Here is an 11,540-nt window from a genome sequence, read left to right as displayed (position 1 = left end):
CTCACAGGGTGTCTGTTGTGGGCAGGGGAAGGGAAGGTGATTGTAAGCCGGTTTGAGTCTGCCTTAAGTGGTAGAGAAAGTCGGCATATAAAAACCAACTCTTCCTCTTCTTCTGCACTGCATGCAGCAGTATTCCCGAACCAGCGTTCCCAAGCAAATGCCTACAAACCTCTTTGGGTACAGGTGGCACCCAGTGGGCCAGCGTGGTGTAGTGGTTAAGAGCGGCGGACTCTAATCTGGAGAGCCGGGTTCGATTCCCCACTCCTCCACAAAAAGCCAGCTGGGTGACCTTGGGCCAGTCACAGTTCTCTCCAAACTCTTTCAGCCCCACCTACCTCACAAGGTGTGGGGAGAGGAAGGGCAGGAGACTGTAAGCCGCTTTGATTCTCCTTCAAAGGCAGAGGAAGTCGGCAGATAAAAACCAGCACTTCTTCGTTTTCCCTTGAGAGGTCAGCAACATGAGGCTCTTAACACCCTGAGGTTCTTTTCCTCTCTGCCCTGCAGCTGCTAACATTTTTTAATATAGAGGAGAGGTCCTCTGCTTGCAGACGGACGAGAGTCTTTCTCCCTTTTCATGCTCAACTCCTTCTCGTGGCCTTCGGGTGGGACATTGAACACCTCTTCTGTGATTAAAAACAACAACATATCGCTGGTGAACAGCTGATCAAAAACCGCATCATAAAAACAGTGTCCTTTGAACCACGGCAGAAGTGGCAGAAGCGTGAGGAGCAAACTGTTGCGATCAGGAGCCTTGAGCCGAAGGCTTCTTGGGAGTGGGTGGAGGGGCAGGGCCCGGCTCGCGAGCGTAATCTCTGCTTCGGGTCGTTTTATTACCCTGAAATGCCACTTTTGTCTGGATTAAAACAGGGGGGGAAAATGAGGTGGGAGAAAGTACATCTTATCGTTCCCCGTTCCAAAGAGCAAAGGAGAAGGGGTTGTACTGTGGCTGGTTCCCAGAACGGCTGGCAGCCTCTGCCCCACCAAAGTGCCAGGTTGCCTGCCCAGCTCAGAGCTCTGCCTTGAGGCTTCGACTCCTTTTTTTCCTTTTGGGTTGAGCTAAGCTTTCGAATCGTGCTTTTCCCGCTTTAAAATGAGGGTGGAATCCCTGGCTGGAAAGGAGGGGAGCCATCCCAGGGGACCTGGCCTTAAATAGCTAGCTTCCCCCCTCCATCGCAATGATCTCTCTAATGGTGTTCTTGCTCTGGGTCGGCTTTGTGTGTGTGTGTTGCAGGCACCTGCACCAGACGGGCACCCTCACGGTGGACATGATGGAGGAGCCGTTCCGCAACAACAGGGAGTACCTGGAGGAAGACATCGCCGACAAGGTACGGGTGCCTCCGAGCGAGGTCAGAGTCGCCTGCATCCAGTTAATAGTCTTTCTTATGAGGTCTTGAACAATAAAACCATAAAAATACGACCCATATCTAAAAAAAACCACTTCCCTTCGACTCTTCTCGGCAGCCTCTAAAAAACGAGCGACAGAATGTGTACGTTGAGGGGCAGAGTCCTCAAAGAAGAATTGAACCTTTTGCTGTGAAGTTGCTTGGTTCCACCAAGCTCAACCTCAGCGCCCCCCTATCCTATAAAAAGCGTTATTCAAAATAGGGGTTTGCCTGACTCTCTAAAGAAGATAATAACAATAAAAAATTCAAAACAGTAACAATTTCCCATCTATTCAAAATCAAATTAAAACTTTTGAGTTGAAATTTATTCAACAGAACTGATGGACTTGATCCGATGGTACCAGCTCTCCGAAGTCTGGGAAAAGAATTCCGATAATCTCCACCAAATTTTACCAGCATGGTGCCATAGCTTGTTCTACTGTAAATTAGTGAACAACACAGTTGAAGGGCCCACCTCTAGCGCCCCCCTGTTGCCCTCTTGCCTCTTAGTGCCCCCTTAGGTAATCCCACCGCCCCCCAGGGGGTGGTACTGCCCACTTTGGAAACCACTGGTCTAGAGCATCGTGCGAAAGGCCAGGGAGCTTGGAGGAAATGAGTGGTGCAGTTATTTAGCGGAGTGGCCCGTGTTTCAGTTTTGTACGAAAAGCGTGCGAGTTAATACTTAATTCTTGCTGTGGGTGGCGCTGCTCTTCACAGGGGAAGCCGAAAGGAAAGGCCCTGTAGCGCTTAAGCCTTTCTCGTCTTTTTTTTAATTTTTAAAAAGGTGATCTTCCTAGAAAAGAGGGTGACGGAGCTGGAAAAGGACACGGCCGCGAACGGAGAGCACCACAGCCGGCTGAGGCAGGAGAACCTCCAGCTGGTTCACAGGTAGATTGGCCTCCGTCGCAGGGGCCTCAGCCTGTCGGAGCCCGTCCGTGTTTGGGAAAAGCATGTGGTGCGGTTGCACACATTCCAGTGGGCAGTGGTTGAGTTGTGGTTGTCACCTTGGGCAGGGAATGGCTTTCCTGTCTCTAGCTTGCATTTGGTTTTTTCTTTGGGGGGGGCGTCATATAGGAGAGCTCCCCACTGGATTGTGTCTTGTTAATTGCCAAAGGGGGAGTGGTCAGCGCGGATTGCCAAAATGCCTTCAGCTACCCCCTGTGCTCTTAAAAAACGGAGAGAGGATTCATCGAAGAGATCTCTCCCTGCGTTGCTTTATTCCCGTACTTGGTGGATGTTACCAGAGTTGGGGGGGGGGGGTTTACTCTGCCCCTTCTCAGGTACTTTGGTCCACCACGGAGAGGACTGCTTCCTCTGTTTAGAAAGCAAGGCTTGAAAACTCTGGAATATTCGTCTCCAAAATGAATAATATGCCATTGAGCTGCAACTGAGTCAACGCATAGTTAAATTGTGGAACTCCCTGCCCCAGGATGTGGTGATTGCTGCCAACTTGGAAGGCTTGAAGAGGGGAGTGGACATGTTCATGGAGGAGAGGGGTATTCATGGCTGCTAGTCAAAATGGATACTAATCATGATGCATACCCATTCTCTCCAGGATCAGAGGAGCATGCCGAATATATTAGGTTCTGTGGAACACAGGCAGGATGGTGCTGCTGCAGTTGTCTTGTTTGGGGGCTTCCTAGAGGCACCTGGCTGGCCACTGTGAACAGACTGCTGGATTTGGTCCTTGGTCTGATCCAGCATGGCTTTTCTTATACTCTTATTTATGTTCTTATGGCAACCTCATCTGCAAGCCTGCTCAAGGCAAGAGGCAGGCCGAGGCGGTTTGCCATTGCCTGCCTCTGCGTAGCAACCCTGAACTTCCTTGGTCATCTTCTCTCCCATACCTAACCATGGCTGACCTTGCTTAGCTTCCTATACTGTGAGGAGCTTGGGCTATGCAGGGTGCCGTCTCCTCTGAAGGCCTCATTTAACATGGTTCCCCTTGTGTTGGGAATAGGTTTCTGGATCGAAAGGGTGCTCTAGGGCAAGACAGGAAGCGAGGTGATAGAACACCGACCCTGGGATGGTGCGTTTCCTGCAAACCCAGCTGTTAATACCCCAGCCCCCAAAATAGCTGAACTCCAGCGAGGGCTTCTCGAGTCAAGGCCAGCCCGAGTTAATATCTCTCTCTCTCTCTGCTTGCAGAGCTAATGCCCTGGAGGAGCAGCTGAAAGAGCAGGAGCTGCGATCTGATGAGGTCCTGATGGACGAAATCCGGAAGCAGCGGGAGCTGCTGAGCAAGATGGAGCGGGAGAAGAACATCGAGATTGAGTACCTGCAGGCCCGGTATGGAGGGGGCGGGCAATCTGTTTATGCCAGTTGCGCTGGGTCAGAATAACGGCTTTGACTATGGACTGGGCACTGCTATACTACACAATGAGCAAAAAAAAAAAGGTTTCCTCTTCCAACAAGCTGGACAAAGTCAATTGGTTTTGTGTTAGGTGGTGATATAGCGTGGTGTAGTGGTGAAGAGCGGTGGACTGTGATCTGGAGAACCGGGTTCGATTCCCCCACTCCACCTGAGTGGCGGAGGCTAATCTGGTGAACCGGGTTGGTTTCCCCACTCCTACACACAGAGCCCAGCTAGATGACCTTGGGCTAGCCACAGTTCTCTCAGCCCCACCTACCTTACAGGGTGTCTGTTGTGGGGAGGGGAAGGGAAAACCTTGCTTAATTTGCTTGACTTTCATGCAAGTTAACTATTTTGGATTTTCTCACAACACACTTTTCATGCCTTATCATTCCCTAGGGGGTTGTCATGTCAATTCCGTCGCAGCGAAGTAAAACAGACCTCCAGTAGCACCTTGAAGATTAATAAACATTTCTTCTGGCGTGACTCAATGACAGTTCGCGCCGGGCTCGACTTTGTCAGCCTTTAAGGCGCCGCCGGACTTCTTTTTTCCCTTTCAAACTTCTTAGCCCAGAGGAGGCGCATCCTTGGGAGCGCCTCCCCCCTCCCCCCCTTCCCGATCGCAGGTGCACAGGAGTACATGCCAGATTGATTGTGTGCGTCTTGTGTGCAAACCGCAGGTTGCAACAACTGGACGAGGAGAGCGGCGAACTCCGGTCCTGCGTTCCTTGTCTGCGGGCCAACATCGAGCGGCTGGAGGAGGTGAGGCAGCTTTTCTGTGTTTTGGGGGTGTGGGGGGAGGTTCTCGATGGTGCTTGCTTTGGGCGTGAAAAGTGAAACGGGAGCTCTGCGTTCCCTCTCTGGCCGTGGCAGGGTGCCGGCTCCGAGTGCCCCGCGGTGACACAGCATTAATTGTCCCCACTGACTCAGTGCCTTCTTTCTTGTGGAGTGCCTTCGAGAGGTGATGGCGCTGAATCTGCTCTTGATGAAGTTTCCCCCCTTGTCCTTGGGATTCACATCTGGGCGGGTTCGTCACTGCCTGTGATATTCTCCCCACCCCGGCCCTGCCCCAACCAAATGCCAGATTTTTCCATGAACATAAGCTTGGGCTGCCTTATGAGCACAAACGTATATATATTTTTCCATACCTCCCGAGGGATTTTTCTAAAAGAAGGAGGAGTTGGTTTTTTATATGCTGACTTTCTCTACCACTTAAGGATCAAACTGGCTTAGAATCACCTTCCCTTCCCCTCCCCACAACAGACACCCTGTGAGGTAGGCGAGACTGAGAGAGCTCTAAGTGAGCTGTGACTAGCCCAAGGTCACCCAGCTGGCTTCATGTGGAGGAGTGGGGAATCAAACCCGGTTCTCCAGGTTAAAGTCCACCGCTCCTAACCACCGCTCTTAACCACGACACTGTGCTGGCTCTCAATCTACATGATTCTTTGGGATGCTGTGAACCTAGCAGTGTGTCTCATTCTCTGGGTTGTTGACATGATTCAGGGCAACGTTGAGTGGTTGGGAAGAGTGACAGCTTTAAGGGGGTTTGGCTGAGTCCTGGAAGTTGTTACCTAACTCAGGGTCTGCAACACAACCCAGGTTTGGCTCTTTGTGCCAAAGGCAGGCTTTCAGCTCCTGCAGCGCCTTTCCTCAATCTGGGTAGCCGCTTTTTCCAAGTTCTCGGTTCATGTCGCCTACATTACCAGCCCCGTGAGGCAGGCCCAGGATTGTTAGCCTCATGTTTGGGAAAGCAGGAGAGGCCGAGAGAAGGGGTGTGTGTTGTCCAGGCTGACCTCTGGACTCTTGGCGAGCCGCAGCTGACGTTGCAAGGGCAGCCAAAACACGACCAGCCTCACCTTGGTCATGGTACTTCCCTAGTGTTGCCAACTACCTGGAGGGTAGTAGCTAGAGATCTCCATCTATTACAACTGATCTCCATCGATAGAGATCAGTTCACCTGGAGAAAATGGCCGCTTTGGCCATTGGACTCTATGGCATTGAAGTCCCTCCCCTCCCCAAACCCCGCTCTCCTCAGGCTCCACCCCAAAAACCTCCCGCTGATAGCGAAGAGGGACCTGTTGACCCTATACTTCCCTGTATCTGAATCTCATGGCTGTTCCCTGCTCCACAGATTCTGTTTCAATTGGCATATGATTGTCTTCCCCCAGGGATTATGCTTTAATTATAGTCCCATTCTGCCCTCTAGCGGTAGGACGTGTGGAGGTTCTGACTTGCTGAAGCGAAGCCGCTGAGGCTGACGCTTCCGGCCTGACGGGCTACCCTCAAGGACCTGAAAACCAAAGAGGGCACCCGCGTCCTGTATTTGGGGGCCCTGCAGTCTGGATGGCCTTGGTCGCAGGTTTGGGGTAGGGTCTTGTGTCTGTCACCGTGGCCTTTGGAAGGCCTTCTGGCTGCTTTGAAGCCCGGCGCAAGGTCGGAGTCCAGTTGCTCCTCCAGCGCATGCTGCAGGCTAAAGAAACCCAGCAGGTGCTCTTCCTCTCCCCCCCCCCCCCGGTCTTGTAAATTCGACAGAGGTGCGCGTACTACCTCTCAGGAGAGAGGCTTCCATGACACTCGGCTCTTTTTCAGGAGAAACAGAAATTGCTGGACGAGATCGAGGACCTCACGGTGCAGCTCAACGAGGAACTAGAAAGTAAGCGGAAGCTGGGGGACAAGCTGAATCACGAGCGGCACCAGTTCCAGAAGGACAAGGAATCCACGCAGGAGGTGGGCAAGGGGCGGGGAGGAGGAGATTGGCCCCGGTGGGGACTCGGGTCCATTAGAAATCATGATGCATCCCTATTCTCTCCAGGATCAGAGGAGCACGCCCATTATATTAGGTGCTTTGGAACACAGGCAAGATGGTGCTGCTACAGTCGTCTTGCTTGTGGGTTTACTAGAGGCACCTGGTTGGCCACTGTGTGAACAGACTGCAGGACTTGATGGGCCTGGGTCTGATCTAGCAGGGCTTTCCTTATCTCCTTTTCTTTCCTTTTCTTTCCTTTTCTTTCCTTTTCTTTCCTTTTCTTTCCCTTCCCTTCCTCCCTCCCTCTTTCCTCTTTCCCTCCCTCCCTCCCTTCTCTCAAGGATCAGAGGAGCATGCCTATTATCTTAGGTGCTGTGGAACACAGGCAGGATAAATGCTGCTGCAGTTGTCTTGTTTGTGGGCTTCCTAGAGGCACTGTGTGAACAGGCTCCTGGACTTGATAGGCCTTGGTCTAATCCAGCAGGGCCTTTCTTACGTTCTAGTCATGATGCATACCTATTATCTCCTGGATCAGAGGAGCATGCCTGTGGGACACAGGCAGGATAACGCTGCAGTCTTGTTTGTGGGCTTCCTAGAGGCACCTGGTTGGCCACTGGGTGAACAGACTGCCGGATTTGGTCTGATCCAGCAGGGCCTTTCTTATGTTAACTAGAGTTTGGATCAACCATCGAAAGTTGCAGGCGGGTGTCGGCATAGGCAGCGGCTCAGTATGAAAACGTGACAGGCCTGCCTTTGTACCTTTGACATGCATGATTAGTATACAGGCCCATTTACCCCTGTACCTAGCAATAGTCCCTGGGCTAATAGAATCGGCAAGTGCACCAGGAACGAACAGGCGCTGTTGGAAGGATACTCAGGCGCTGACCTTCCCACTGACCTTTTAGCTGATCGAAGACCTCCGGAAGCAACTGGAACACCTGCAGCTGTTCAAGCTCGAGGCGGAGCAGCGGCGGGGCCGGAGCAGCAGCATCGGCCTCCAGGAGTACAACAGCCGGACGCGGGAGACGGAGCTGGAGCAGGAGATCAGGCGGCTCAAGCAGGTATCCAGCACTGGGGCACGCCCCTAAGACGTCTTGGGACTGGCTTGGTAGCGGGACAGGCAGGTCTGGAGGTCCCCCCCCCCCCACGTGCAGACGTACGGTAGCAAAAAAGAGGGGAAAGGGAAACATACTGGGGGAGGACATCAAGGTGGACCAAACTGGATTTATAAAGAGGAGGCGGCTAGCATCCAATACTAGAAGAAGAAGTTGGTTTTTATACCCTGCTTTTCTCTACTGAAAGGAATCTCAAAGCGGCTTTGTGGGGAAGAAGAGGAGGAGTTGTTTTTTTTTTAATTAGAAACATTTAATCTTATAATAAAAGAAAAAAAAACCTAGATATAATATTACTTTAAAAAATCAAATGCTAGGGTGATACAAATTATTTAAAAACAAACTAAAACAGAGCTAATATAACTAAAAACCCATAGCACTTAATCAAATAATACTCTATTTGTCTATTTAATTATAATCCGCATTATTATGATATCACTCCCCCTCTACAATTTACACATTAGAATGCTTTCTCCATCCTTAAAATTGTTGAATTCCAGCGAGCATCAAGTTCTTCAGTATTTTTATCGTTATTATAGTACGTCAGACTTTCTCTACCACTTAAGCGGAATCAAACCAGTTTACAATCCCCTTCCCTTCCCCACAACAGACACCCTATGAGGTAAGTGAGGCTGAGAGAGCTCTAAGTGAGCTGTGACTAGCCCAAGGTCACCCAGCTGGCTTCATGTGGAGGAGTGGGGAATCAAACCCAGTTCTCCAGATCAGAGTCCACCGCTCCAAACCACCGCTCTTAACCATTACACCACCTGGGAAGAGTGTTGTAAGCTGCTTTGTGTCCCACTGGGAAGAGAAGCAGAGTATAAATGCTTAAATGAGCAGCTGCAGAGGCACCAGGAGCCACTGAGAATGGAAGCGTTGACATTTTGGGTCTCCCTTTGCAAAAAGGATAACCGGAACCTGAAGGAACAGAACGACGAACTCAACGGGCAGATCATAAACCTCAGCATTCAAGGCGCCAAGAACCTCTTCTCCACTTCCTTTTCTGAGTCTTTGGCAGCGGAAATCAGCTCGGTCTCCAGAGACGAGGTAAGGTGGGGAAACTCCTCTTGGATGGGGTTTGTCGTGTTACGTTTTCCCCCATTCAAAAAGGGGGAGCCGGGAAGACCAAGTGGATTGGTTCTTGTCTTGACCAGAGTTCTGCTGCCCAGTAACAGAGCATCTGCCTGGCATGCAGAAGGATCAGTCACCAGCGTCTCCGGTAAAAGGACCAGGGGATAGGTGATGCGAAAGGCCTCTGCCTGAGATCCCCCCTAGAGAGCCTCTGCCAGCCAAAGTAGACAATACTGACCCTGATAGACAGTCTGATTCGGCTTGAGGCATCTTCATGCGTTCAAACTACTGGATTTCATCGAGACCGGAGTCCCTCCTTGATTATTTTCCATCTCGGCACCGTAGGCCCCAATGAAATTCGGCTGGAGTAGAAATCAGATGGAAGTATGGTGACGTTTTACCATGACAACTCAGTCTTCACGTTCAAAGCCTGCTAGTTTGGTTTTAATTTTGGTATTGAGGGACGTTGAAGAAACCGGCTCCTTGGTAACTAGCAGTGGTAACTAGCATCCTCTGCTGCTGACGGCTGTCAGGAAGACAACTGTTTTTATTCCAGCAATTTATTGGAAATTAGAAACCTTTAGCGAGAACTTTTATTGTGTTTATGGGAGATTTTTATAGCGGCTATAATTTTATGATTCCTCCTGTTAATTGCATGGTTTTATTGACTGCAACAACTGATTACTCTTACGTGCTGTAAGCAATCCAGGGGGGCTTTCAAAGAGGGACGTGACGGGGGCTGTACCTGGGGAGGAAAAATAGAACAGCTGTCATTTTGTTTTGGGGGGGATTAGGGTCAGCGTAGGAAGGGCAGCCATGAAGGAGCTAGAAAAGATTCTGAAGTGTAAGGATGTGTCACTGGCCACAAGGATCAAGTTAATTCATGCCATTGTATTCCCTACTACTATGTATGGGTGTGAGAGCTGGACATTGAAGAAAGCTGATGGGAAGAAAGTAGATTCCTTTGGGATGTGATGTTGGAGGAGAGTGTTATGGATACAGTGGACTGCCAAAAAAACAAATCAGTGGGTTACAGATCAAATCAAGCCTGAACTGACCCTAGAAGCTAAAATGACTAAACTGAGGCTATCGCATTTTGGTCACATTATGAGAAGACAAGAGTCACTAGAAAAGACAGTCATGCTAGGAAAAGTTGAGTCATGCTAGGAAAAGTTGAGGGCAGCAGGAAAAGAGGAAGACCCAACAAGAGATGGATGGACTCAATAAAGGAAGCCACGGCCCTCAATTTGCAAGATCTGAGCAAGGCTGTCAAAGAGGACATTTTGGAGGACTTTGATTCATAGGGTCGCCATGAGTCGGAAGCGACTTGACACACAGGAAGATGGCAGTCTGGAATAAAGTTAATTTCTCTGTGGAAGAGCCGGGGGTGGTGGTGGTGGTGTATGAGCATCATTCTGGGCTCCTTGGAAGGTAAAGATGGGACGGAGGGGAAATTTCCTCTGGAAGTTGTGTGGGTTCTGGTTTGTTGTTCTGGCGTTTGCATGAGTGGTCCCAGCTGAAGTCAGCGATTGCCGGGTATAATGACCTTCCCTTCCCTTCCAGCTAATGGAGGCGACGCAGAAGCAAAAAGAGATCAATTTGCGGCTCCAGGACTACATCGACCGGATCATCGTGGCCATAATGGAAACCAACCCATCCATCCTGGAAGTCAAGTAAGAGGCCATGGCTTCTTGGTCCTTCTGACCCAGGGCGCAGTGGAGTTGCTGCTCTGGAGGAGGAGGTGGCGGCGACTCTGGAGGAGTCTTTGCTTTGCGAAGAAACCGCAGGAAGCCTCCCGGCGGACAGTTGGGTGACAGAACCTGGTGGACGTGGGGGAGCCCGGCAGCACAGCTGACTCCGGTGGTTTTTAGGGTGGGAGGCAAAAAGGGGGTCTTCAGGAAAGGAGGCGAGCCACGGACACAGACGGTGTGAGCGCGTGGGGAGGGGCAGATGCGAGCACACGTGCACCCCCCAGCACCCCGCTGTGGGACATAGGGGATTGGAAACTGTTTTGCTCTGAGTTTGCGAAGCTGGGGACGAGAAACGCTGCGGTGACCGAGACCTCTCAGCAACCGCGAGGGATGGCGGGGGTGGGGGGGGAGAGGGTTAGGTAGGGAGATGAAGGGAAGTGGAACCCAAAACGCCACCCTGACTTCCTGCCGATGCCCCCTCTGCATTTTGCCATTTGCAACCCGAACTCTTGCCAAGTTGCTCGAGAAGCCCGTCCCTTTTCGGAGCTGAGCTCCGTCCGAGAGGTATCGGCGTGAGGCGACACGCTGCTGACGTCTCCCTCCTCTTCGACCAGTGGAAGGGAGAAGACCTGGGGCCGTTTTGTGCTTCTTGGCTTTCAGGGACTGTTTGTTTGCCCTCAGCAAAGAAACGGAAACCAACGTTCTGCAGGAATCTGCCGCCGTGTCGCCGAGGGTTTTCCCGGCCCCCTTTTGCTATTAGCCAGCCGCCTTAAAATCCATGGCTGGCGCTCTCCTGCCAAGGCTGGTGGGTAGAGGACTCGGGAAGGGAGCCCTGCTGCCAGGGAGGCACACCACCTAGTTAGTGCCCAGTGGCTGCTGAGCCCTCTGTGGGTACCCTCCCGGCGGGCGAAGCCGTTGGTCCGCTGGAAGCAGGGCTGTGGGCAGGGGGTGCTCTGCTGATGATACTGCTGCGCTGGAGGCAGAGCCGTCCCCCCCCCCCCCCGCAAATGCTACAGCCCTCTCTCCCTTCCCCCTTTGTTGCGCACCCTTCCCTTCTGACGTGGCTCAGTTCTGCTCTCTCCCATTAGGTTGCTCGAAGGCAGTTCGCTTGCCGGAACGACCCCCTGCTAGAGCAACGGAGGGCTGCCTCGGAAAGGGGGCTTGTGGCGAGACGCGGCCGCCCCT

The 11,540-nt window shown here is 51.7% G+C and overlaps 1 protein-coding gene across 1 annotated transcript in view; it reads left to right on the top strand.

Annotated features, from left to right (window-relative positions):
* RAB11FIP3 (RAB11 family interacting protein 3) overlaps positions 1-11,486 on the top strand; it is a 62,666-nt gene extending 51,180 nt beyond the window's left edge. Inside the window, exons 8-16 of the mRNA XM_056866264.1 lie at positions 1,232-1,325; positions 2,167-2,270; positions 3,531-3,671; positions 4,416-4,497; positions 6,325-6,462; positions 7,387-7,542; positions 8,500-8,640; positions 10,228-10,337; positions 11,444-11,486. Of these exons, the coding sequence (XP_056722242.1) occupies positions 1,232-1,325; positions 2,167-2,270; positions 3,531-3,671; positions 4,416-4,497; positions 6,325-6,462; positions 7,387-7,542; positions 8,500-8,640; positions 10,228-10,337; positions 11,444-11,486 (1,009 nt within the window). The remainder of the gene's footprint in view (positions 1-1,231; positions 1,326-2,166; positions 2,271-3,530; positions 3,672-4,415; positions 4,498-6,324; positions 6,463-7,386; positions 7,543-8,499; positions 8,641-10,227; positions 10,338-11,443) is intronic.
* Positions 11,487-11,540: the final 54 nt, after the last annotated feature.

Source organism: Euleptes europaea, chromosome 21 (genome assembly GCF_029931775.1).
Source record: "Euleptes europaea isolate rEulEur1 chromosome 21, rEulEur1.hap1, whole genome shotgun sequence".
In the NCBI taxonomy this organism is placed as follows: domain Eukaryota; kingdom Metazoa; phylum Chordata; class Lepidosauria; order Squamata; family Sphaerodactylidae; genus Euleptes; species Euleptes europaea.
This window is presented reverse-complemented; position numbering and strand designations above follow the sequence as displayed.